The sequence below is a fragment of the Pteronotus mesoamericanus genome, unplaced genomic scaffold, assembly GCF_021234165.1.
Source record: "Pteronotus mesoamericanus isolate MK-2021 breed Mesoamerican mustached bat unplaced genomic scaffold, CSHL_Meso_final contig_269, whole genome shotgun sequence".
NCBI classification, from domain to species: Eukaryota; Metazoa; Chordata; class Mammalia; order Chiroptera; family Mormoopidae; genus Pteronotus; species Pteronotus mesoamericanus.
In genome coordinates this window covers 3,041,885-3,068,729 of record NW_026555114.1, presented here as the reverse complement: position 1 = coordinate 3,068,729, position 26,845 = coordinate 3,041,885, and the positions used below count along the sequence as shown (strand labels likewise).

Genomic DNA, 26,845 nt, shown 5'->3' with positions numbered 1-26,845 from the left:
TGTTGTCCATGCCCATGCGTCCTTTTTTTTCACTTAATCCCTCTACCCCCTAATCTCTCCCATCTAATTTTTTTTAAAAACAGGAAAATACAGATAACTCTTGCTCTTCCTCTCCCTTCACACACTCATACAAAAAAAAAAAAAAAGACACGTTCATGACTAAAAACCAGTAGTACCATTTTTCAACTATATAAAGGACAGAATTTATTTCAAAACTGTTTTTTAGCTATGTATGTTACAGTTTCTACAGTTTTTATCCTTTCTTAAAAAAATTAAACAGTATAACAACAATATTTAAGAAAATAAAAAAAATACAGAAAAAGAATTCTACCAACTTAAAAACTGTTTTAGTTTTGTTTGTTTTTTTTTGCTTATTCCTTTTTGGATTTCATTTTTACAAATTTCTGGCTCTAACAAAGACACATTGGGAAACATATTTTCTTTTAAAGGTGGATATCCTTTAGAAGAGGACACTTAAAGTTAACAACTTAATTATTTACATCTTAGTAAGAGTTACATTAAGGAACCAGGTTGGTTGGTTTGTTTCCTTTAACAACTGGTAACCAGGACACCGATGGAGAGGGTTACTTAAGGAGGAGTTAGGGAGCAGTTAGAGACTTTGGCACAGGCAGCAAGTAGCCAGTGGGTCTTTTGAAATGGGATGCTAGTGGGGGTGGATCATTAGAAGCAGGTGAAGGAAGAAAAAAATGGGGAATATTTTAGAATCATTAGATCTGGGATGGCCAAGGATCTTAAAAATCATCTAATCCAACTTTCATGATTGGATGCTTGCATATCCCACAGCCTCATTCTTTTCTTTTTTAACCAATGAATTACCATGTTTTTGAGAAACGTGAAGAAACTTACTTAATTGTTAAAATTTGATTCGTTAATTGTTATATAATATTTTAATATTATGTGTTTTAGGTTAAGTACTATATAACAGAAGATACATTCATCTCATTTAGGAGATTCACAGGCAAAATAAGAGTCACGAGTGCTTGTTTATTTAAAAGAACGTTAAGTTTTTCTTAGGTCAAATTCCTGCTCTAATTCATTCTATAAATCTTTTTTTTAGATAAACTATTTTCATGATGTAAGCATTCTTATTTTTACATTATAAAAATTTATGTCATTTTATTGTGTTTTGCTTTGCTGTGTTTCACAGATACTGCTTTTTTTTTTTTTTTTTTTTTTTAACAAATTAAAGGTTTGTGGCAACCTGGCATTGAGCAAGTCTGTTGGCTCCGTTTTTCCAACACCCTGTGTCTCTGTATTACATTTTTGTAATTCTTGCACTATTTCAAACTTTTTTATTACTGTTATAAATTGTAAGATGATCTCTGATCAGTGACCTTTGGTGTTAACTATTGCAGTTGTTTTAGGGTGCCATAAATCTCACCCATCGAAGACAGAGAACTTAATAAATGCTGTGTGTATTCTGACTACAAGACTACTCCACTGATGTTCCCCATCTCTCTCCCTTTCCTTGGGCCTCCTTATCCCCACAGACACAACAGTATTGAAATTGGACCAGTTATTAACCTTCTAATAGCCTCTATGTGTTCAAGTAAAGGGAAGAGTTGCATGCCTTTCACTTTAAATCAAAAGCTAGAAAGATTAAGCTTAGTGAAGAAGGCATGTTGAAAGTCAAGACAGGCTGAAGGCTAGTCCTCCTGCCCCAAACAATTAGCCAAGTTGTAAAGGCAAAGGAAACATTCTTCAAGGAAATTTGAAGTGCTACTCCAATGAACACATGAATGATAAGAAAGCAAAACAACCTTACTGGTGATATGGAGAAAGTTTTAGTGATCTAGATAGATCAAACCAACCACAACAATCCCTTGAACCAAAGCCTAACCCAGAGCAATGCCCCAACTCTTCATATAAGGCTAAGAGAAGTGAGGAAGTTGCAGAAGAAAAGTTTAAAGCTAGCAGAGGTTGGTTCACAAGGTTTGAGAAAACAAGCTGTTACTATAACAAAAGTGCAAGGTGAAGCAGCAAGTGCTGATGTAGAAGCTGCAGCAAGTTATCCAGAAGATCTAGCTAAGATAATTAATGAAGGTGGTTACACGAAGCAGATTATCACTGTAGATGAAACAGCCCTTTATTGAAAGAAGATGCTATCTAGGATTTCCATAGGAGAAATCAATGCCTGGCCTCAAAATGTCAAAGGACAGGCTGCCTCTCTTTTTAGGGGCTAATGCAACTGGTGACTTCAAGTAGAAGCCAATGCCCATTTACCATTTTGAAAATCTTAGGGCCCTAAAGAATTAGGCTAAATTGAGTCTGCTTGTGCTCTAAAAATGGAACTGTAAATCCTGGATGACAGTATATCTGTTTATGGCATGGGTTACTGAATATTTTTGTTTAAGACTTTATTTATTTTTAGAGAGGGGAAGAGAGGGAGAAAGGGAGAGAAACATCAATGTGTGGTTGCCTCTTGCATGCCCCCTGCTGAGGACCTGGCCTGCAACCCAGGCATGTGCCCTACACTGGGAATCAAACCAGTGACCCTTTGCTTCACAGGCCAGTGCTCAATCCACTGAGCCATACCAGCTAGGGCTGTTTACTGAATATTTTATATCCACTGTTGAGACTTAGTGCTCAAAAAAAAATTCCTTCAAAATTTATTGCTCATCAGACAATAAAAGAGATGTACAATGAGACTAATGTTTTCATTTCTGCTAGCATGACATCCATTCTGCAGCTCATGAATCAAGGAGTAATTTCAACTTTCAAGTCTTATTATTTAAGAAATATATTTTGTAAGGCTATAGCTGCCTTAGGTAATTAGTGATTCCTTTGATGAATCTGGGCAAAGTAAATTAAAAACCTTCTAGAAAAGATTCACCATTCTAGATGTTAGGAACATTTTTGATACATGGGAAGAGGTCTAAATAAGCAACATTAACAAGAGTTTGGAAGAGTTGGTTCAAGCCTTTGTGAATGACTTTGGGGGTTCAAGACTTCAGTGGAGGAAGTAATTGCAGATGTAGTAGAAGTAGCAAAGGAACTAGAATTAGAAGTGGAGCCTGAAAACATGACTGAATTGCTACAATCTCGTGATAAAACATTAATGTATGAGGATTTGCTTATAATGGATGAGCAAAGAAAGTGGTTTCTTGAGATGGAATCTAATAAAGTCTAAAGTGAAAAAAACACGGAAAATAATTAAAATAATGTCATTGTGGGATTATAGTTATGTATTTTTTCTTAATGTTTTCAAATATTCCTTATAATAGTGTTCTGATATGCATACAGTCTAATGTAGGTAGAATCTACTCCTGGTGAAGATGCTGTCACGGTAGTTGAAAGGACAACAAAGGATTTAGAATATTACAAAAACTTAGCAGGGTTTCAGAGGATTGATTCCAATTTTGAAAGACTTTTGACTGTGGATCAAATGCTATCAAACAGCATCACATGCTACAGAGAAATCATTCATGAAAGGAAGAGTCAACCAATGTGGCAAACTTCATTGTTGTCTTACTTTGAGAAATTGCCACAGCCACCCCAGCCTTCAGCAACCACCACCCTGATAGGTCAGCAGCCATCAACTAGAGGCAAGACCCTCCACTACCAAAAAAATTATGATTCACTGAAGATTCAGATAATGGTTAGCATTTTAAAAAGTATTTTTTGATTAAGGCATATATATTGTTTTTTAGACATAATGCTTTTGCACATGTTTTTAATTGGATGCCTTGGCAATCAAAGCTTAAGTCAGTTACTTGCATAACAAGGAAAAAAAGTCAAGGCTTATACTGCACTGTAGCTTTGTATTAAGTTTTGAAATCACTAAGTGTGAGTCTTCTAACTTGTTTTGTTTTTTCAAGATTGTTTTGACTATTTTGAGTTTCTTGAGTTTCTGTATAAATTTTAGGTTGGATTCTTCTATTTTTTCAAAAAACAAAAGGAATAATTTCTTTTTTCTTTTCTTTTTTTTATTGGGATTTTGAGAGGAATTGCACTGAACCTGTAGATTAGTGTAGCATTTACATTTAACAATGTTCAATATTCCAATTCATGAACATGGGATGTCTTTCCATCATGTATTCTTCTTTAATTTCTTTCAGCAGTGTTTTATACTTTACATTATACGAGTCTTTTACCTCCTTGTTTAAGTTAATTTCTAAGTTTTTTATTCTTTTGATGCTATTGTAAATGGAATTGTTTTATGATACCCTTTCCAATATGGATCCTCCCCCTGTTTTTTTCTCCTTGCTTAATTGTTCTGGCTAGAATTTCTTTTTTCTTTTCTTTTCTTTTTGGTCCATTGAGGCATTTTATTTGCATATGTATATTATATCCCTAGAAAAAGAATCCAGGATTTTCCCTCCTGTGTGTTTTTGTCTTGCTGAGTCATGGTCCTTGATGCCTGCTGAGGTTGTTAGCACAATGAAACCGCGCTGACAGGACATGAGCAGGTTGTTCTGCCATTTTCCTAGATATTTGAGTTACACATCAAATTTGGGGCTGATTACTCCACACTTGTTTAATCTGCCTGTGAGGTTCATGATTTTCCCCACCCTGTGGTCATCAGTAATTTCAAATTCACCAACATATCCACGCTTCATCCTCACAGTTAGAATCTGGAGAGTGACTTTGGTTGCACAGCCTAATAAGAACATCGCATTTGCCCCTTTTTTCAGCATTGTTGATACTCTTGAGGGCATCAGCCAGGACATTCCTGCATACCATTATGGCATCACAGAGATGTCGGAAAGAGCTAGAATTTCTAATACTATACTGAACTAAAGTAGCAAAAGCTGGCATCCTTTTCTCGTTTTTCACTCCTTTCATTTTATAGATATGGAAAGACAGTCCCAGAGGGGGCATTTACTTGTCCAATGTTATACAGCAAGTTCGTAGCAAAGCAGGAACTGATACCCAGATCTCTTAACTTCTGATCCAGTGTTCTTTCCATTATATTGGGTTGAGAGAAATAAGGTAGCTGGTTATAGAAAGAAGGCAACATGATTTGTAAGTTCACTTAAAATATTTTCACATTAATAAATCACAATAGATGACGGTGTTGAGAGATTTTAGTATGGGATTTTTTTGCTGTTTGATTTATAATTCTGAATTTTACATCTGATACGTGTAATCTCAATGTTTCTGTAACCTCAATGAAACTTAAGTCTCAGAATGTCATAATTCTTTGTATTTCTTCAGTGCAGTTACAATTGGAACTGATATGCTGGAATTGGACTGCCATATCACAAAAGATGAGCAAGTTGTTGTGTCACATGATGAGAATCTAAAGAGATCAACAGGGGTCAATGTAAACATCTCAGATCTCAAGTACTGTGTAAGTATAAAAATGCATTATAAGCTAATATCTAGTAGATATGAGGGCTTGTAAGATTTTTTAAAACAGTAAATATCAGAGAGTGCTTCAATAAATAATTTTTTTAAATTTACTTATTTCTAGAGAGAGGGCAAATGAGGGAGAAAGAGAGGGTGAGAAACATCAATGTGTGGTTGCCTTTCACATGCCCCCTACTGGGCACCTGGCCTACAACCCAGGCATGTGCCCTGACTGGGAATCAAACTGGTGACCCTTTGGTTTGCAGGTCAGCACTCAATCCACTGAACCACACCAGCCAGGGCCAATAAATAATTTTTTAAAAATGATAGTGGTTAAATAATGAATGTCAAAGGAAATTTTAAAAAACTGTTCTGAGTTTCAATGAAGATGTATTTACTATGTACATATATGGAAACTTAATTTTATAAGTATTTTAACAAAATTACCAAAGTCTAGTAAAACTATTACAGTTCAACTTGCCTGAAGTATTCTATAATTTATTTGATTCAGATTAAATATATAGATTAGTTTTAGTCTTGAAGTATAGGAAAGAACCCTTTAAAAATCTTTAGTAGTTTACATGCTCAATATAATAAATACTGATAAATAGAAGAAAAAATGCTCACTTTTGCCACCTAAAGAAAACTTATGTTAACATGTATGTATACCCTGTATGTTGTTTGTATAGTTGTAATCCTGCTGTGTATTTTTTTATATATAGTATTTTTAAACATTTTGACATGATGTATATTTTTCTGAGCTTTTTCTTTTTAATAAACTTGAGTTTTTAGAGCAGTTACAGGTTTATAGCAAAACTGAGCGAGAAAGTACAGAGAATTCTCACATAGCATAGCCTCTGACCTGACATAGGCAGAGCCTCCCCCCACCCCTGCTATCAACATCCTGCTCCAGAATGGCACATTTGTTACAGTTGATGAACGTACGTTGACACATCATCATCACCCAAAGTCCATAGTTTACATTAGGGTTCACTCTTGGTGTTGTACATTTTATAGGATTTTAACAATAGTGTCATACAGAATATCACTGTGCCCTAAAAATCTTCTATGCTTCGCCTATTCATCCTTCCTGCACGCCCCTAATCCCTGACAACCACTGATCTTTTTACTGTCTCCATAGTTTTGCCTCTTCCAGAATGTCATAGTTAGAATTGTACAGTGTTTAGGCTCTTCAGATTCCATGTTTATTCTTCATAAACATTTCAAATGACTGCAGTTAATCCATTGAGTGAATACGTAGTTATTTTTTACCATTCCTCTGTTGTTGGGCTTTTGAACTAATTCTAAGTTTTCAACATTATAGGCAGCACTGTACTGAATGTCTTTATGCACAAAGATAAAGTTTTCTGCCCTGGCTCATGTGGCTCAGTGGATTGAGTGCCAGCCTGAGAACCAAATGGTCGCCGATTCAATTCCCAGTCACGGCACATGCCCGGGTTGTGGGCCGGGTCCCCAGAGGGAGGTGCTCAAGAGGCATCCACATATCGATGTTGCTCTCCCTCTCTTTCTCCTTACCTTCCCCTCTCTCTAAAAATATATAAATAAAATCTTTTTTTTAAAAAAAGATAAAGTTTTCTCTATACTTATATGCTTATGTAACATTATTTAAGAGCTATATATTTATAAAGATATGTGTTTATATTTATTAAATATTTATATAAAGATAGCCTCTATATTTAAAATTATTTCTCTAAATAACCTTCCAGCAAGGAAATTATTGGGTAAAAGATTAGAAATATTATATTAAAAAGATTAAAAATAATATATATTGAAAGTTGCTATTGCCAGCTTGCTTTTTAAAAGTGTTTAAAGAGTTATAGAATCTGATATTAGAAGAATTCCCATTTTGCTGTACCCTTACCGTTATTTGGACATTATAATTATACCAAACATTCACTAATTTGCTAGATTAAATTTTAATTAGCATTTATTTATGTCCATTTAAAGATACTTCCATATGATCCTAAGTCATTTTTCTTTTTTTTTTGTTTGAACTATTAACATTTATCTACTGAGATCTTTGTATATTTATTTGGAGAAAAGGTCAATATTAAATAAAATAGATTTCTTTTAGGCTGTAAAACTAAATAATTATATGATTAATTTACTGTTGGGAATGTTCTGCTAAAGGATGTCCTGTGTAAACATATATAGTGTTTTGTTTTTTGTTTTTGTTTTTCGAAGAAGCAAATCTTTATTTCTTACAACATTCAAATACTTTTGATTAATTAGGAGCTAACTTTTTTCAATCATATCTTTTAAAGGAACTCCCAACTTACCTTGGCAAACTGGATGTCACATTTCAAAGAGGTAATATTCCCATTTACATTTACAGTTTAAATATTTACATTGAAGTATATTCATTTATGCTGAGAATTAGATATATAGGCGTGTTCTCTAGCATAGTAAGTTCCAGCTAAAAGTACTGCCCCCAAAACTTACTCTCTCAGGCTTACCAGTCTGAAATCTTGGCCCTGAAATATGAAGTCCAGAGATTTAATTGGCCCATTCTATTAAATTTATGTACAGTTAGTTGTAATCTGAATACTGATGACAAGAATCCCAGATATTATTAGGGATACTTTGTATCTCTAAAGCTTCCAATTCTAGAATGTTACTGTAACTTTCAGTAATCATTAAATAAATGAATAAATGAAAAGAAATTGATGGGACCCTTTTCAGATCGTTACTGATTGTCTCACATTTGATTCTATGTCATGTAGATTTTTCATATTTTAGATTTTAAAAAGAATTCTATTGATCAAATAAACCATCCATTTCCTAGTCATCTTCACTTTTTAATTACCAGCATAGCAGTTTCTTTCTTTTGAGGGAACATTTCTTACAAAGAAACACGTGCCTTGACCCCAGTTTGTCAGTTTCGCTAGAATGGAGTGTCTTAGAATGGAAGATGCACTGCCTTGAGATACACAGGTTGCTGAGCAAGTACCTGCTCCCTCCCTAGCACAGTTCAGCCTCATGTTTTGAATGATTCAAATGTAACTCAGTAAAGCAGTAAGATGTTTCATGGTGTGGTCCATGGTGTGGCTTGCATATAGTTAGAACTTTGGTTAAATGTCAAGGATCTACTGATATTAATTTTCAAAAGTAACTGTAACTACTTGTGAATTAGATTTAAAATTGGCCAGTAAAATTTTTCTTTGGAAAGTTTTATTTTTTTATTATTATATTTTTTTAAATATGCATTTGACTCTGGTCTTGTGGGTATTTTTTTTTAAGATTTTATTTATTTTTAGAGAGGGGAAGAGAGGGAGAAAAAGAGGGAGAGACACATCAGTGTGTGGTTGCTTCTTAAGCATCCCCTACTGGGGACCTGGCCTGCAACTCAGGCGTGTGCCCTGCCTGGGAATCGCACCAACGATGCTTTGGTTCGCAGGCCGGCACTCAATCCACTGAGCCACACCAGCCAGGGCTGGAAAATTTTAGAAAGGCAAATAAAAATTGGAAAATTGTTTAAATTAGCTATCTGTAAGTAATATTTAGACCTGATGTTTGTTGATTTTTGCCTTCCAGGTAAGTATCATTAAGCTCTGTTGGTTTGAGGAAAGAAACACTGTTAATTCTTGTAATTAATAGTATTATACTCACCAAGCTTTTCTAATATTTGTGTCGATTGTGGACTTGTGAAGGTTAAGAAAATTGCATAAGTGACGTTCCTTCTGCTTCTCCCTTTGTAGAGCAAAGCCTCACAAAGATTAAAAGGTCTTTTCAGAAAAAAAAATGTTTTAATTTTTTCTGGTTTTTATACCTCCCTCATAAAGTGAAAATACTTTTGAATGTGAAGAGACCTTTGAGACCATCCGATTCTGTCTCTTCCTGTTCTAGATAAGGATACAGGCCTAAAGATGTAAATTAAGGTCATAGAGCCAGCCAGTAAATGACCGGGCTAGGCCTTGAACCTAGATCTTACCAGGCCAGTATTCAGCTACATCTTACTGCCTCTCCATCTGGAGTCTCTTCAAATACCTTATTAATAGAAATCCCATGTACTCTCAAGTTTCAGACAACTGTAAAAAAAATTAACCTTAGTTCATATTGCATTCAACTTACTAACTTAAGAAGTTTACAGAATTTGAAACAGAATAATACATAGTACTGTATAAACTTGACTCAGATTAGGCAAAAAGCTGGTTTTTTTCTATCCCATTCTTCTGCTCAGAAGTCTTGCTTACTTTTCTTTAAATACTGAAGAGAGAGGAACTATCAACTCTCACAGGAATGCACATATCAGGCCTCTTGCTTTCTTTGTTGTTCACAACTTGACTGGAGAAGAACTGTATTTTCTTTTGAAAATCCAATGGCATATTTGCTTATCATTCTTTTTTTTTAATTTTTAAAAAAATTTTCAATAGTAGTTGACATTCAGTATTACATTCATTTCTAGCATTCTTGTTTGTTATTTTTCCTTTTATTTTCTACCTGGTTATTCCTCTGTCCAGAACAACTGGGGACAAACTTCTTTCTCCAACTCTTCTTTTTTTTTTAACATTCTATGCTGGCTGAGACATGTAATTTAAATATCTTCACATCACTTTAGCACACTTTCTTTTCCTTAGCACACTTTAATTTCCTTATTTCCCCCTCTATTTGATGCAATATAATTTTTGTATAATGGGTCATTTTCTTGTTCCATAGTTTTTGTCTGTTTGGCCTTTTTCTAAGTCGATTCTTACGTATATCTTACTTGGGTATGAATGTTTATTGCCCATGGTAATCCTCTTGATTGCTGAATTAATTTTTCCATACTTAACAAACGAACAAAATTATTTTTAACTAGCACTGTCTAAAGAGAATTTTCCTTAGTGAAATCAATTTTTTTTGCATTGTCCAGTACAACAGCCAATAGCCACATGTGACCAATGAGTACTTGAAATGTGGCTAGTGCACCTGAGGAACTGAATTTTTTAATTTTATTTAATTTTAATTTAAATAACCCTGTGCAGCTAGTGACTGCCTTATTGGGTCCAAGGGTACAAAAAGGACTCTTTCTGGTTCATTTCATGCTTCTGCTTCTCTTGGGTCTTACCCTCTCCTGCTGAAGGTGGGTTTTGTGGCAGGGAACATGATCCTGACAACTGTAAATTCACATCCTGCCTGCACTATCCTCCTGGGGGAAAAGGAGATCTCCCCTCTGAGCCTCAAGGGGAAAGTTCTAAAGACACTGATCGACCCAGTGTGGGCCGTGTGTCCATCTTGAAATACTCACCTTGGTCAAAGAGATAAGCTACTGTGATTGGCCAGACCTAGGTCATATGCCTGCCTCTGAGAATGAACAGTCCTGTTTTTGACAGCGCAATGTATTAATATAATTAATTTTGTAGTTCAATTTTGTAGTCTACGGTAAGTCTAAATTCTTTAGTTATAAGTGCTAGAAATCCGTTTCAAGATAGTTCAAGGAAAAAACATTTTAAAGAATTTGTTGGTTTTCATAACTAAGAAGTCTGGAGGTTCTATGCTTTCAGACATGACTGATTCCAGTTGCTCAAACAATAAATAATAGGTCTCTCTCTTCATTTCTTTGTTCTGCTTTTATTTGTTAGCTTTGTTGTTAGGCATACCTTCTCCACATAAAGATGGACTTCTGACAACATCAAAAGTACATGATCCATTCAGCTGAGGATTTTGGGAGACCTCTCCTAGTGTCCATATTGTTATGCTTGCAGGCTATTGTACTCTCTCTGTGGCCATGGACACAGAGGCAAATGACTGACAGTCCCATCAGAATGACCCAGAGCCGCATCTGACTTACAAGGAGTAAGAAAAAAACAATAGGAATAGGATACATAACAGACAAAACAGTAACAGATTTTTCTTTTTTCTTTTTTGCCTTATTCATATGAGCCTTTATTATAATGAATGTTCTGACATAGATTTAATTTCCTTTTTTGATATGCTCCTTTGTTTTGGTTTGCTCTACAATAAGGATGACATAAGGGGTCTTTCACTTTTTGGTTATTCACAGATTAGTAGAATCGAAGTTTCAGGTAGAAGGGGAAATTTATATAATAGCTATTTAGTATGCATAGTATATTATATAAATGATTAGAGGCAAAAGGGACTAGGGAAAAAATAAAGAAAATAACCCTCAGAATATAACAAAGAATGTTTAAAAATCTGCTTCTAATTTTTTCATGACTCAGTTTTCTTTGAATTGAGTTGCATTGATACAATTCTTCAACACATTACTGAGTTAGCATGTCTTTCTCTTGCCTGAATGTATTGTCCTCAATCTCTGAAATATTCAATGATGGTATCAGAGCAGAACTTTGGAAACAATCTCAATATCCACTGGTAGGTATAGAGAAGGAAAAAAAAATACTTTTCTTTCTACCCTTCTAGATTCTCAGCTGGGACTCTGTAACAAAAGAGAGATTGATAAGATAAAAACAAGCTGAAGTTTATTACTATGTATGTCTCATGAGAGAAACTCAGAGATGGCTACAACTTGAGTTTATATAACATCTTAAAAAAAATAATAAATCCCAATAAATTTTCAGAGAAGTGACAAGACAAAGGAAAAAGACTGAGTTTCTACGATGGAACATTTGGGAAGTTAAATATGTGGGAGGATAACAAAAGATAAAGGCTAGTCAGTCCTCTGGTGCTGATAAGTGTCTAGGGCAGTTGGTGATTTCTTTGTACAAATTTAAGTCTTGTTTTAAGGCAAATGATGGGGGGGGAGCAGAGAGCCTTTTTTGTACGTATCTGCTTAATTGCCTTCAGTTCAAAATAATCTTTATACCAAGGGAAATAATAATCTTCCGTTCAAAATAATCTTTATACCAAAGCAGCATATTTTGGAGTGGCAAGCACTGATACATTTTAAGAGGAATGGTTAGACTAAATTAAATCGATGTATGGCTACTCAGTGGAGGACTCTATCTTTTCCTTCCTTCCTTCCTTCCTTCCTTCCTTCCTTCCTTCCTTCCTTCCTTCCTTCCTTCCTTCCTTTTAATTTTAGAAAGAGAGAGGAATGGAGAGATAGAGACAAAGAGAGAAACACCGATTTGTTGTTCCACCTATTTATATGTTCATTGGTTGATTCTGGTATGTGTCCTGTCCGAAGATCAAACCCACAACCTTGGCGCATGGGGACAACACTCTAACCAACTGAGCTACCCAGCCAGGGCTTAATGGAGAATTTTAAAAACCTTTAAAATAATCGTTATAGAATAAAATAGGTGGATTCTATCAATGTTGGTATCATGGGCACGATATTTTATTATAGGGTTACCATCAGGGAATCTGGGTAAAAGGTACTCAGACCTCTGTATATTACCTCTTATAACTGCATGAGAGTCCACAGTTATCTCAAAGAGTTTAATGAAAAACCTTTTATATCATAATTATAAATACCATGTATTAACATGCAATATTTATTTTTTACTAGTGTAAAAGACCAGGTTAAAAATCTGTAGATACACTATAAGTCTATTAAATTATGCATAGAAAAAAAAAAAGAGTAGATGTACACCAAATGGTCACAACGGTTATATCTCAATTGTTGCATTTTTTATTATTTTTCTTTTTTTATACTTTTAATCATTTTGGAAATGTCCTATTATAATTGCTACTTTATTTCTCCTAATCATCCAAAAAAAGTCAAAGTTATGTTTTAAAAATACATTTAAAAATCTTGCTTTCTCAGCTTGCCAATGTGAAGGAAAAGATAACCGAATTCCATTACTGAAGGAAGTTTTTGAGGCCTTTCCGAACACTCCCATTAACATCGATATCAAAGTCAACAACAATGTGCTGATTAAGAAGGTACTTAAGGCATTGCCTCCTCCGAGTGTGTTGCATCCGATTTCACAAACTAATACGGTGGCTGCATAGATTGACCATTTTCAAGGAAGTGTGATGACGCTCTAGGGATCAGTATTGTTTAAATAATGCCCTGGTAGAAGGGGTCGCTTTACTGTAGGGGAGCCTTTTTCCATGTCTCAGTTATGAATAAAAGTGAGTTCCTGCAAACCAGTAGTTCTGGCACTTATATAATTAACTTCTAGTTTAAATTGTTTCACTTTTAGTTAATATGTGTCCAAGTACCAAATAGTTGTATTCTATTAGATACATCACATAATGGTGAAATGTAAGTCATTTCTTATATTTTATAAAATAATCTGATTGTATACATTGCTTCTTCCAAAATTTTGTACTGTTCACTGGCAGATAGTCGATTATAACCTATTTTTTTCAAATAAAATAATGTAAGTGGATTTACAAGTAGGCATATGCATACAAATTTGAATTTTCACTTACAGGTTTCAGAGTTGGTGAAGCAGTACAGACGAGAACACATAACCGTGTGGGGTAATGCCAGTTACGAAATTGTAGAAAAGTGCTACAAAGAGGTAATTCTCCAAAAAGTGATACAGAATGACCTTTGTTGTTATTATATATCTATAAATAGTAAGTTATTATAGTAATAATTATTTAAAATTATCTTATTTCAGAGCCTTGATATGAAAACCAATGGTACTGGGTGAAAGCAACTAACCAGAAGTTTGCTAATGGAGATAATGGATTTATAGATAATTGATTTAATATAAATAATGGACCTTGCAATTAAAGTTCAGTATAATTGGACTGGCTTACAGGATTATTTTTTTCACATGCTAATATCGGTTGTTTACTAATAGTTTATTATGTACATTATAAAACAAAATATGATTCCTGTTGTGAATGTCTATTATTTATAAGGTAATTGAATTTTTGTATAATAATTAGTTAAGGAAAAGTATTTAGTCCTTCAACTCTGTAGCTCAAGCTTTTCTTTACCAAGAATCAATAAAATTTAGCCAACTAGTATCAGGAGAGTGATTCTCGGGTACAATAATAAGTAAGGTCATCCAACCCTACGTATTTTCTGATTGAAGAAACTATATAAGAATTAGTTTTGATATATATTTAAATGGTATGCTAAGACTCTATAAGCAAGTTAGCTATATAGTCCAGTAAGAGAATTTGAAGTTCAAAATGTTAAAAAAAACCTTAAGAATTGGACTCTCTTTTGGAATACAAATGATAGTGCAAAAGAGTACGATAGAAGTAGGAATTTCAAAATACAAAGAATTCTTTGTGGAAGACTTTCCTTTCTAGCAAATACGGCAAAAACATAGACCCAAGATGAGCAGCATCACAATGTGCAGCCGAGGCCGTTATTAGGGCAAGTGAGCTTTGTTCACGGGCAGCAGCTCTCCACCCTCTCCTGTCAGCAGCCTCGTGTGGCTCCTGAGAAGTACCAGTTACCGTTTTTAGTTCTCTGCTTCCAAAGTTGCATGAGTTTTGAGGGCCAGCCCCTAACCCCGTTTTTCCATAAGCTCTGTTATTCTTAGGGTATGAATTTGCAGAAATCAGTTTTTCAGGGACTTGTATATTGTGTTGCGGCTGACACACCGGAATATAAATAAGCTGAAAATTCTACAAAGCAGCATAAGAACATAGGGGGAAAAATACTCAAACTTATTTACTCTATTTTTTAAAAAAATAAAGAGATGGGTAACAGGGCTACTATTTAAAATAAGTTAATTTTTGCATGATTTTTTCAATATATTACTGTTATACAGAAAATTCAAATTTGTCATACATAATTTCTATTTGTTTTAGAGACAAAATAGGAGGAACCAGGGAGAGGGATGTTTGGGGAGTTTTTTAAAGGGTATAGAGTTTCAATTTGTAAGATGAAAAGGGTTCATTCATACATACATGAGGGCTGGCACTCTAAAGGCTTGGGGATCTTAAATATGTTTTCCAATAGAAACTTAAAATGATGATTAGATTCTTGGACTAGTTTATAAAATCCTATTTGTGTTTGATTTATAATGTAGTTGAAAGATATATTTGCAATAGTATTTATATATATATTAATGTATTTTTCAACAGGAGTTAAGGTTACTATTTCACATTATCATTTCTTTATCTTGTTCCATTAGATGTGGTATATTTAATCTCTAATGATAAGCGCTATTACCAGCAAACAGAGGTGGAACTATAAAAACAGAGAGTAGGGAATACAGAAACTTTAATATCATCAGTTACACTGTAGGGCTTCAAGATAGATACTGACTCATTTGTCAAAGATGAGTCATTTCTAAGTGTAGTGCATTTGGATATTGATAATTCAGGGACTGCTTTTAATAGATGTCACGATACAGTCCTGGGAAACTTTGAGGGTTGTGAAATAATCCTCTTTATTTGAGCAGTTGCTGAGTGATATAATATTGGCTGTCTTTTAGAATTCAGATATTCCCATACTCTTCAGTCTGCAACGTGTTCTGCTCATTCTTGGCCTGTTCTTCACTGGTCTCTTGCCCTTTGTGCCTATTCGAGAACAGTTTTTTGAAATCCCAATGCCATCTATCATATTGAAGTAAGTAGTTACTTGTTCGCATCAATTGTCAATTGCAGGAGGACTAAGAGAAAGCTCCTAATATCAATATTAATGATAAAGAATAGATTGCTATAGTTATTTCCATGTTTGATTAGCTGACCTATATTAACAATGCTATTTTTTAAAAACTCTCACCTGAGGATATTTATTTATTGATTTTAGAGACAGAAAAAGGTGAGGGGGGGCGGGGGGGAGACCGAAATATCAATGTGAGAAACACTGATCTGTTTCCTCCCGTGGATGCCCCTACTGAGGCTTTAACCTGCCACCTTTTGATGTAGGGGACAGTGCTCCCACCCACTGAGCCCCCCAGCCAGGGCAACAATGGTTTTTGACGTAATTAAGACACATTCTCTAAAATGAATAATAAAGAAATTATGAGTATTTAATCTGGACCCATCTCATGTAACAATGACTTTTGTTAATATTTCTTAAAATCGGGTAAAAAGAATTGAGCTTAATTGCTGAAATTTAATAATTCTGTTACTCTAATATCCAGTAATAATTGCTTTCCTACTTCCTTTCTTCCTATTTCACAGACTACTATACAAAGCTGAAATTCCATTAAACTTCAGATTCACCACTAGTATTAATTAACACATTTAGGAAAAAAAACAACCGCCACCACAAAATCCCAAAAACCCTCCAGAGATGGGAGACAGAAAAGGATAGAATTAGTTTATCTAAAATACTTCCGTGTATGCGTAACTTCTCTACAGGGTATGAGGCCTTGCTTTTCACACACTAATTTACTACTACAAAGAAAAAATATATAAAACATTTAGCATTGCCTGGCAAATAATAAGCACTCAATAAATGATAGTTTTTCTTGTTAAATTATCTTTATATCATTATTATTAAAGAAAGATAGCTTCATCTCATGATCCTGCACCCTCATAATAATAGAAATATTATTTCTAACTCTAAATTTATAATAATAACAGCCAAGTCATGACAAGGGAATTCAGAGTTCCTGGGGAGATCATTTCAATGTGATTTCACCTGCATGAAAACTTTTTTCACCCCAAACAGAACTTTAAAAAAAAAATCAAGCTGAATATTAGTCATTAATCATTAGGAAATACTGGTAAGCAGAGCAGTTTGGTCAGTATCCTTGTATTCAGCATCTATGTTTCAGGCCAGTTTGAGTTTCTTAGTGATGAACATTTTTATCTGTTCCCAGTTACATTTATTGGCAGTCTTTGTTGCTGTTTCTCAGACAAAACAACAGAAATCACTTCTTGTTTACAAAGAAATAATTTTCATTTGCTAGAGTAAAATGATTCCTAACCATTTTATTCCTAAAGTACTTAGCTTTCCTCTGGCCTGGAATGGATTATTGTGCTTTGTAGATTACCTCTGTGTGTTCCTTTTAGAAGCTCATATTATTGAAATACAGACATATGAACAAAGTTCACAGAGTTAATCTTTTCTCTAAAAAGTGAGTGTGGATTAAAACACAGGTAGAATATTACGTGAGTATGTTTTAATGTTGTTTTTTATGGAAGACAATGGGTACTTAATAAGACAACATAATAATTTGTGCTTAACGAGATAATTAGTATTTGAGATACTAAATCCCTGAAATCCCTGAAATAGCATCCAGGACTTTCCATCTTGGCTAGAGTTAGAGAAAAAAGGATTTTATATAGAGAGCTTCTAATAAAAACTGAATTCAGAGAGAAAGAAAAAAAATGAAGTGTGGAGACTCAGGATTATAGTAAGAGTATATTGATAGGTGGCTTTAGAAAGAAAACAAAAAATGAAGACCTGGGGAGACTGAGAATCACAGTTTGCGGTTAAACTCAGAAGCTGAGAACTCTTCATAGTAGATTTCTCTTCATAGGCTACTCAGAGATTTCCTATGGGCACAACCCAAAATTAATAACACAAGTGGTTGTGCCGCTCAAGGCATCAAAGAGAGCGAGGAATAAATTCAGCATAGGTCTAAAAGTCATGTGCTCTCTCAATAGCAAAGATAATTAAAAGTACAGGGCCTAGGTCTTCAAATATTGAAAGGGGAAAAAAACACACTTTTAGGTTTTTTTGGTCTCATTTTTACCCCAAATATCTTTTAATCCATAGTAAAGTTTGGTTCTGTGTTTAAATTTGCTATATATTGTACTGAATTATAGCAGATAAAGTAAGAGAAAGAGGCTTCACCAAAAAAGAAAAAAAGAGAGAAAAGAGACTTGGGCCCTGGGCACTCAGGGTCTCTGGAAAGGTAACTTTTTTTTCCTAACCTTTGAACAGTGGTCTCAAAAAGCTCGCCTAAAGTCAGTAAAATAGAGAACCAAAATGGGCTTTATTTTAGTATATATTTGTCCTTTTACAAATATTTTTTGAGTATACACTAAGTGCAAAGCTAACTTTTTTTTTGAACCTCTTTTATTTTATCACACTCTGCTTCTAATTTATGATTCAAATTTTATTTTGTCACAGGTTAAAAGAACCGCACACAGTGTCCAGAAGTCAGAAGTTTCTCATCTGGCTTTCTGATATGTAAGAATTTTAGTTTCTGATACATACACAAGTCATTGTTTTAGCTGTATCTATTAAATACTATGCTTAAATTTAGTACAAACTTTCTAGATGTAATTTGTAACAAGGCTGTGTTGAGTACCCACTATACAAATGGATGTGTATGAATCATTTAGAACTAGCTTCATTACTAGTCACAAAGCCTTAGGAGAATTTTGGAGGATGATCTCATTCAACTTCAGGAGAAAACTAAGCACCAACCCACCCAAAGTTAAATGATTTACTTGGGGTTATCGAGCTAGTTAATGGCAGATCTAGGATATGGTATAACCACTCCCTTCTACTTACTTGTTTTCACTAGCCTGCAGTCAAAAACATAATGAAAGGAAGCATGTATAGTAAGGGAGTATATGTAAAATGTATATGACTAATGGCACATTTCTCAGAAAAATCTGTACCAAGATTTAGCAGAAAAGAAGCCCTACATATAGGGTGGATATCTATTTTATTTATTTATTTTTTATTAATTGATTTTAGATAGAAGAAGGGGGAGAGAGAGAGAAACATTGATTTGTTGTTCCACTTATTTAGGTATTCGTTGGCTGACTCTTGTATGTTCCCTGACCTGGGATTGAACCCGTAACCTTGGCGTATCTAGACACATAGAGGATACGTAGAGGGCGTAGAGGACAATGCTCTAACCAACTGAGCTACCCAGCCAGGACTGGGTATCTACTTAAAATTTTTTTAAAAGATGTTATTTATTTTTTAGAGAAGAAGGAAGGGATAAAGAATGGGAGAAAAACATCAGTACGTGAGAGAAACATCAATTGGTTGCCTCTCACATGCCCCCAACTGGGGACCTGGCCCACAACCCAGGCGTGTGCCCTGACTGGGCATCGAACTGACAGTCTTTCGATTTACAGGCTGGCGCTCAGCCCACTCAGCCACACCACCCAGGGCTGGGCATCTGCTTTAAAGAAAATGCCTAATTTCTAAGACATGTTGAGTTTAATTTTTAGGTAAAAAACATAGTTACTGTGCTATATTTTGTTTTAAAAAGGAACCTCGAATGCTTAAATAATAGTCCTTAGTCACAGCCTTTTTAATTTAGCTCCTCTTTTAAAGAGATGGAAAACTAATTTCACTTTATCTCTGTGCCACAGGGTTTATTGTTTTTGTTTTATTCCTGATTTAATTTCTAGTTTTCAAGGACACATTTTTAATTTGTTAAATGTACATGATTTTTAGTTTCTGTTCTTTAATCATTCTAATAAATATAAACAATAAAAGTTAGATGTGTAACTTTTCAGTACAGTTAGTTCCCATCTTGTTCAAGTGATTTATATTCTAAAAGTTCACTTTTAAGTTGGTTATTTGGAGCTAAAAAATGCTTTTTTGCTATGTACAGGATAGCGTAATTAATACATTAGGTTTCTAAGAGAGCTCACACAAGACTAATCGTTCTGTAAGTGAACTATGATGTTATAGAGCTTGACCCAAGTCTTACTTTAACTTGCAAGTTTAGGAACACAGACTGCATTGAGCTGCTTCAATACGAATGGGTCTCTTGAGGATCTAATGGCAACAAGGGATAGAAAGAAGGTTCTGGTTATTCACCAGCAAGCAGCCAGCAACAATGAAATCCAGCAGTTAAATGTAAATGCATCCACAGCAGTGGTCTTTATTTGAGGCCTGTATTTATATTGCTGAAACATTGGAATTAAATTGAACTAGGAATTATAAACTCTAAATTGACTAAGTTAGGACTAAGGACTAATTTTCGTCCTTCGTAGGGCTAAGAAGTACCTAAATCTGTTCTGCTTTTCTTTTCTAGTTTACTAATGAGAAAGGCTTTGTTTGACCACCTCACTGCCCGCGGCATTCAGGTAAATTTCTGGAGCGATGCATCTTGGCAACAGCATAATTTACCAGTTTAACACAAGTGTAAGGGGCAGGAACATTTAACTGACTTAGTTTGGCCCCAGCTCTGCTGATGCTGCTTTACTGGTTGACCTATGAAGACCTTAAGCTCTGCCTTAGACTGAACAAGAAAGCAGTGGCATTTCAGGGAAGTCCACTTATGTGCAGTCGAGAGTAGCTGAAGGCAGGGGGTGGGACAGTGCACATTTAATGAGCAAAGTGGAATTTTTTAAAGAGTTCGATGATTTCATAAAAGTGCGTGTTTAAAAGATTATTTCTTAAGTGTGCTGCGACTGTAGTTGGTAAATGTTATTATAAAAATAATTTTTTATCTTCACATTTCTTCTCATACTTCTCATGCTTCTAATTTTCAGGTGTATATTTGGGTATTAAATGAAGAACAAGAATACAAAAGGGCTTTTGATTTGGGAGCAACTGGGGTGATGACAGACTATCCAACAAAGCTTAAGAATTTTTTACATAATTTTTCAGCATAGAAAAGGAAGTACTCAAGCATTCAAAGAAAACATGAAAAGACCTAAGAAAAATATTTTTCACCATCATTTTCCTAAGCCATTTCCAGAATGGTAAAAGGTTTAATCAGTTAAGTTTTATTACCTCATTTTTAAGCCTGTCTGAGAATGTACACACAATATATTGTGTATTTATTTTAAATAATATTGCATATTTTGAATCTGTAAATAGTTTGTTTAGAAATAACTTGATTATAAGATGTAATTAGAAGATTATTGATCGAGATTTCTGTATATGATTCTATTATTATAAGTAATTCTGAAATCAAAGACTATTGGATAATTTAATAATTTCACTGGAATAAGGTCAGCTAATTAGTAAAACAAAACTATGGCAATCCACTACAGCTATTTTGAGTTGTCATGTTATTTCAAAGTGCATCACAATTAATGGGGAAAAATACAATGGAAGGAGAGTTTGAAAATCATTGATGTGGTTATCTGACAAGTTGTACATGTTAATAGAAAACAGACCCAAAGAATAATCTGAAAGTTTATTACTTGATCAGAAATAAAATCTGTAGACTGAATTAGATTTCTTGGTTGCTGGGGACCCAGCATGGGGACATTCTATCTGGAATCTTCTTCAGGTGTTTAGCACTGTCTTTTTTTTTTTTTTTTTTTTTGTAAACATTAAATTTGGACTTATCGATTATAAATTAATACAAGATCCAAATAGTCATATTTTTGTTTCCTGTAAAGTAATGTAAATTTTCCATTTTGGGCAATGACTGAATGTTTGGGCCTACATCTAGATTTTAAATAATACCTGAATCCTAATAATCAGTATGAAACTGATGAAAGTGCATATCATTGTTTTTAATACTTACATTGTAAGCTACCTGTTCCTGATCTTTAAGAATTTATTGTTCTGAGTATTAACATGGAAACAGAATTTCCCAACACATTAGTTATCACTTTCTCAGGTTTTCTGATGTGACCTCATGTACACCTGTTTCTAATCTTTCTCAGTAATTCTCATGATCTCTCTGGGAGGTGCGTGTACTCTGGGTCAGTGTGTTTTATCTAGATCACCTCTCTCATTTGGAGTTCGCCAGTGTACAGCTATGAAGGATGATCATATTTCTCACTTATCTCTGGATGACACAGTAACATTTGCTTTTTTTGTTTAAACTGAAATAAAGTTTTCCAAGAACGAAATACAGGTTCTTCATTGTTGTTTGCAGTTGTAAATTTACACATACATTGTAGATTTTCTTTTGCATAATTTGATGAGGTGATGAATTGATGATTGAATGCACTTGTGATTTCTCCCTAGAGTAAAGAAAATTTGGAAACATTTTTATGGCAAAGAAGTTGCTTCTTGGCATGTGAACAAATAATTGGGCAGGCAATCTAGTAAGTCAGTCATTTTCATCTTTATTAAAATTTATGGTTACAGTTGCTAGGGGTCATTTTGATCATATTTGATATAATTCTGTTATTTTTTCTTACCAAATTTGTTACGATTCAGATCAGTTCATATTATAGGGCCAGCATATATCTTGTGTCAGCCAGTAGGAGATAAAGTACACGGTGTGGTAAAGATGTTGAGAAAGTCATATTTTAAAAGTTTGATAATTTTTATAGTCAAGGTGACTGACTTTAAATCACTTAATAAAATTATAGTATCTATAACAAGAGAGTTGATACTCATTATCAGAAAACATCTGAACACTCTTTTGATTGGGGTATCATGTTTTAAAAGAGGCTCAAATATCCTTTTGTTTTGAGATGGCTATTACTAGGCGTGGGGTGGGCAGCATGGTGGGGACAGCCAAAGAAGTGGTCAAAAGATGTGATTAGACCCTTCTGGGATGGGGCTGGCACTAGATTTGACAGAACCAGCTATAGGTATAATCCAGCATATCAATAGTATCGCTAGTATATGGCAACTAAACAACAGATGGCAGGCATTTCAGCAAGCAATTGACATGAGGGAGTTTTCACATGCAGTTGTAAGAACTTCTCTGTAGGATTAGAGTCTTAGGCATGTTACCAAGGCAAAACAGGCCACGAGGTACCAGCCAGAACTAGCATCCAGGTCTTGGAAAGAAACTCATTTAATAGAACTGGAGAACAGAGTGATGCCACTGGACTAGTTACAAAGGTAAGTTGGCACGGAGGCCCAGAGCAATTAAACCTCTAATTTCTAGCTAGGGCTGGTTCTAGAAATTGGGGTGGGGCCCTGGCAACAGGTGAGCATCTAGTAACCACAGCTGTAGAGAAAGAACGGCTGCAGAGAGTTGGGATGAGAAAACATAAAACATAAATCTTAGTATGTTCTAATATGGAAAACCATGGACACAGAATATAAAGTGAACGATTCCGCTTAGAGTTATACAACATGGTGGCCCTGGAAAGGTACATTAAAGAACAAATAGGCAAGAGAGAGTCTGCAGCAGATAAGAATGCCAGCTGGAGAAGAGTACCAGGGTGAGTTTGTTCTGAACTGGAAACCTTATGTTTTAAGTAGGTGGCTAACGTCAAGAACCAAAACTGCTAGGCAATAACATGACATGATCATTTCAGTACCAATAGGAAGAAGTAAATAGCGTGAGGCCAGGCAGTGAAACAAGGTCAGACCTAATGTGCCCGGATGCAAGTCGGAGAGGCAGGCAGGCTGAGGAGAGCAGGGGTGCCAGGTGGGTTCTGGGCGTACCAGGGGGGCCGCTGTGTAAACTGTGTGATTAGCCCACCAGTACGCTGGCATCTGAAACCAATACCAAATACTATGGAATGCAAACTGTAATGTAAAAAATCAAACCTAATTGAAAATTTTAAATTATTTTTAAAAATGTAAAAGTTAAAAAAAAAAAGAATGCTTAGAGCATACCAAGGCAATTCATAAGGCCACTAGTGATGTTTAGCTTTTCTGCCTCTTTTACATGCACTGACAAAACTAACGCTTGGAAAGTTAGATCAGCTATTGTAGGGGATCAGGATGAGTCACCCCAAGACGTGTCTCTGTGGTATGCAGGTTATTTTGAGCTAAACTCAAGCAATAAGTTGAACACACAATACAATATACAGATGATATATTACAGAATTGTGCCCCTGAAGCCTATATAATTTTATTAACTGTTACCCCAATAAATTCAATTAAAAAAAACAATAAAATAAAAACAAAGCAAGCAAGACTTTCTAAGCCCAAGAGAAACTTCTGCCCCCTCCCCACAACTCCCTAGAAGAATCTGAATTAGGGGCCTTGCCCATAATAAGAGATTATCAAAGATAACCTTTTATTGTTAAAGATTTTATTTATTTTTAGAGATACAGGAAAGGAGGAAGAAAGAGGGAGAGAAACATCGATGTGTGAGAGAAACATCAATTGGTAGCCTCTCACATGCTCCCAACTGGGGACCCGGCCTGCAACCCAGGCACGTACCCTGACCGGGAATCGAATCAGCGACCTTTCAGTCCGCAGACCGGTGCTCAATCCAGTGAGCCACACCCGCCAGGGTCAAAGATAACCTTTTTTTTAACCTATCTGTATGGCAGGGTAATCTATTAATGACTGAATATCCGCTCTTACCGCCCTGCAGTGACACTCCAAGGTGCCGTACCTCATCCCTAGCTCAGAATGTCATGTGTACTTCATTTTCCCTTTCTGTCCCTGAATCTCTCATGTATGGGGGGACTCTGACTCATGTATGTGGGGTTCCCATGCATTCATATGTATTAAGTTTGGTTATTTTCTCTCATCTCATGTAGATTTAATTATTACACAAGCGGAAAAATCCTAGAGGTTAGAGGAAAGTTTCCTCCTCCCTCACACTATAATCTAAAATAAAGACAAAAGCCTAGACCTGAGAATACAACAAAAACCAGGTCAGAAGGCTAAACAAATTCAACGGACATTGGATTGCATAAAAATTAATGTGGCAATACTCCATAGGATGAGAGACTTGCAGCAACCCAGACATGAAGTAGTAAGGGTCCAGATAAAAGTGGTGGCAATGTAAGTGGCGAAGCATCAACTCTCCGTGGCTCCGTAAGGGAAGAAGGATTAGTAAGAGTTAGTGACTAGACGAACTGAAAAGGAGAAGTGAAAGTCACTGCTAACTCCAAAGCTGCAAGAAAATGTGGAACTTGAAGAGGGGAACCAGTCTGGTGGAAAGAGGATTAATATGGTGCTCTTTGAAATGACAGGCAGACATTTGGCGTGGCCGTGCTTTAGGTAGATTAGCCCTTAGATGAAAGGGTAAATGTGGAGGAGTAGAGTTAGGGAATTTGTGTATTTTACAGGTATGAATTTGCAAAGCTAGCCCTTTAGAAGCGATGTTAGTTCCTTCTCTCTACAGTATTCTACTTGCAACGTGAATAGGTTGCCTATGCTGTGAATAGTGAGTTCATACCATAGTGAGATGGAATGATCACATACTTCCTCATGCATTTATGCCTTCATTTTTCTTTGCAAAAGAGAAATCTATCAAAATGGGCATAATTTAACTCACTGTATTGTTTATGAAAAGAATACAAATACATTGTTCTCATTTGTAACAAGAGTTTTAAATTTAGTTCCTTGCAGCCCTAAGCTAAAAGAGGGGCGCAGACCGCTCCTGCTGGGTGGTGGGGAGGGTCATGCCACGAGCAGGCTGAGCAGTGACCCATTCCCAGTGTGACCAGAGCTGCTCTGATTTTTTCTATTTAATATATGAATTCTTGCTTTCATAATCTTTGATTTCTCTTTTCCTTCCTGCCTCCCTTCTTCCTTCCCTCTCTTCCTTTCTTGACTCACTCGAAGCCTTTTTCATTCAATCAGTTCCTCAAGGGTCTGTGGTCCTTTGTTCTGGTCAAAACTTTTCAAGAACAATAAATGGTTGGGGAGGAGCATAAGACATGAACAAGTAATCCACAAGTGTAAACAGTCAACAAAAAAGCATTTACCCCCTCTCGTAACCAAAGACCTGCATGTTAAAAAAATAAATTGAGATACCAGTTTCCAACTCCGATGGGCACTTGCGAAAGCATCGTTGAGAGGCAGGGAGAGACAGGCACTCATGAGCTGTCAGTGGGAATATAAATGGGCAGAACACTGAGGATCCATTCGAATACATACTTTAATTTAAAAATTCCAATGCGAGAAATAATATCCTAAGAAAATAATAAGACAAGTGCCTGAAGATACATATGCAGAAAGAGAAATTGGAAACAACCTAAATATGCAACATTTAATAACTGGTTAAATTATAGATCCATAATGATAAAATATTACTATTTTTTATCTACCAACATGAGATATTAGGTGAAAGACTGCCATAAAACTGTATCCTGTGTAAACAAAAATATTTATCCATACTCATTTTAAAAGTGAAATGGTAACTATCAAAGTGCTTATTGTGATTTTTATCATGATGGAATTATGAGTGACTTATTTTTACTTGTTTAGGTTTTTAAAATTTTTGTACAGTAGCGTTAAATGATTTTACAAATTAATTTTAAAATAAAATCTTTCCTAGCTTCTACAGATTGTTTGATATCCAGGTGACACTTCTCCAAATTTTGTTTTCTTTCCTGAGAGAAAAATCTTTAACTGACAATTTGGAGTTGACCAAGGAACCTAGATTTCCTGCTTTCCAACAAAGGGAAAGAGGAATTATGGCTTTCCTTTGGATATGATCCAGAGATTGATCTGGACCTTTAAAAAAAATTATAATTCCACAACTCATTTACTTGTTACTAATATTTTTTTGGCTTTATTCCCTATTATTATTTTTACAATGCATAGTTTTGGGCGTTTTTACATGGTCATGATCATTTGTATGTACACTTTTTTTTTTCCAGTTAATATGACATGAACATTTTCTATGTTATAAGTTCTTTTTAAAAGGCAGAATGCTATTTAATCAAGTAGATGTGCCATAACTTTAAAAATTAAAATTTTAAGTTGTTTCTTGTTATTGATTATTACAAATAATGCTATAATGAACATTCTTATGTAGTAGACCTCACTTCCTCGCCCAATCATGAAATCCTAGATATAGACTCTGTTTACTTTTTTCCAAACCTACTTGCACTATCCTAGTACCAGCTACCACCATCTCTAGCCTGAAACATTGGACCTGCCTTGCCTCCACTCTATTTTAATGCAATTTTCAACTAGGTAATACATTTTCTAATTCACAGAACACAAAAGGATATACAATGAAATTTCTCT

At 35.1% G+C, this 26,845-nt stretch overlaps 1 protein-coding gene and 1 pseudogene across 2 annotated transcripts in view; one reads left to right on the top strand and one right to left on the bottom strand.

Annotated features, from left to right (window-relative positions):
- GDPD1 (glycerophosphodiester phosphodiesterase domain containing 1) overlaps positions 1–21,086 on the top strand; it is a 37,782-nt gene extending 16,696 nt beyond the window's left edge. Inside the window, exons 3-10 of one of the 2 annotated variants that reach the window (XM_054574873.1) lie at positions 5,179–5,314; positions 7,599–7,644; positions 13,004–13,122; positions 13,620–13,709; positions 15,594–15,727; positions 18,191–18,250; positions 20,067–20,118; positions 20,527–21,086. In XM_054574873.1, coding sequence (XP_054430848.1) covers positions 5,179–5,314; positions 7,599–7,644; positions 13,004–13,122; positions 13,620–13,709; positions 15,594–15,727; positions 18,191–18,250; positions 20,067–20,118; positions 20,527–20,649 — 760 coding nt within the window. In that variant the 3' untranslated portion in view covers positions 20,650–21,086. The remainder of the gene's footprint in view (positions 1–5,178; positions 5,315–7,598; positions 7,645–13,003; positions 13,123–13,619; positions 13,710–15,593; positions 15,728–18,190; positions 18,251–20,066; positions 20,119–20,526) is intronic. The other variant, XM_054574874.1, reaches the window with a different exon arrangement.
- On the bottom strand, positions 4,290–4,704 carry LOC129071591 (40S ribosomal protein S15a-like; annotated as a pseudogene).
- Positions 21,087–26,845: the final 5,759 nt, after the last annotated feature.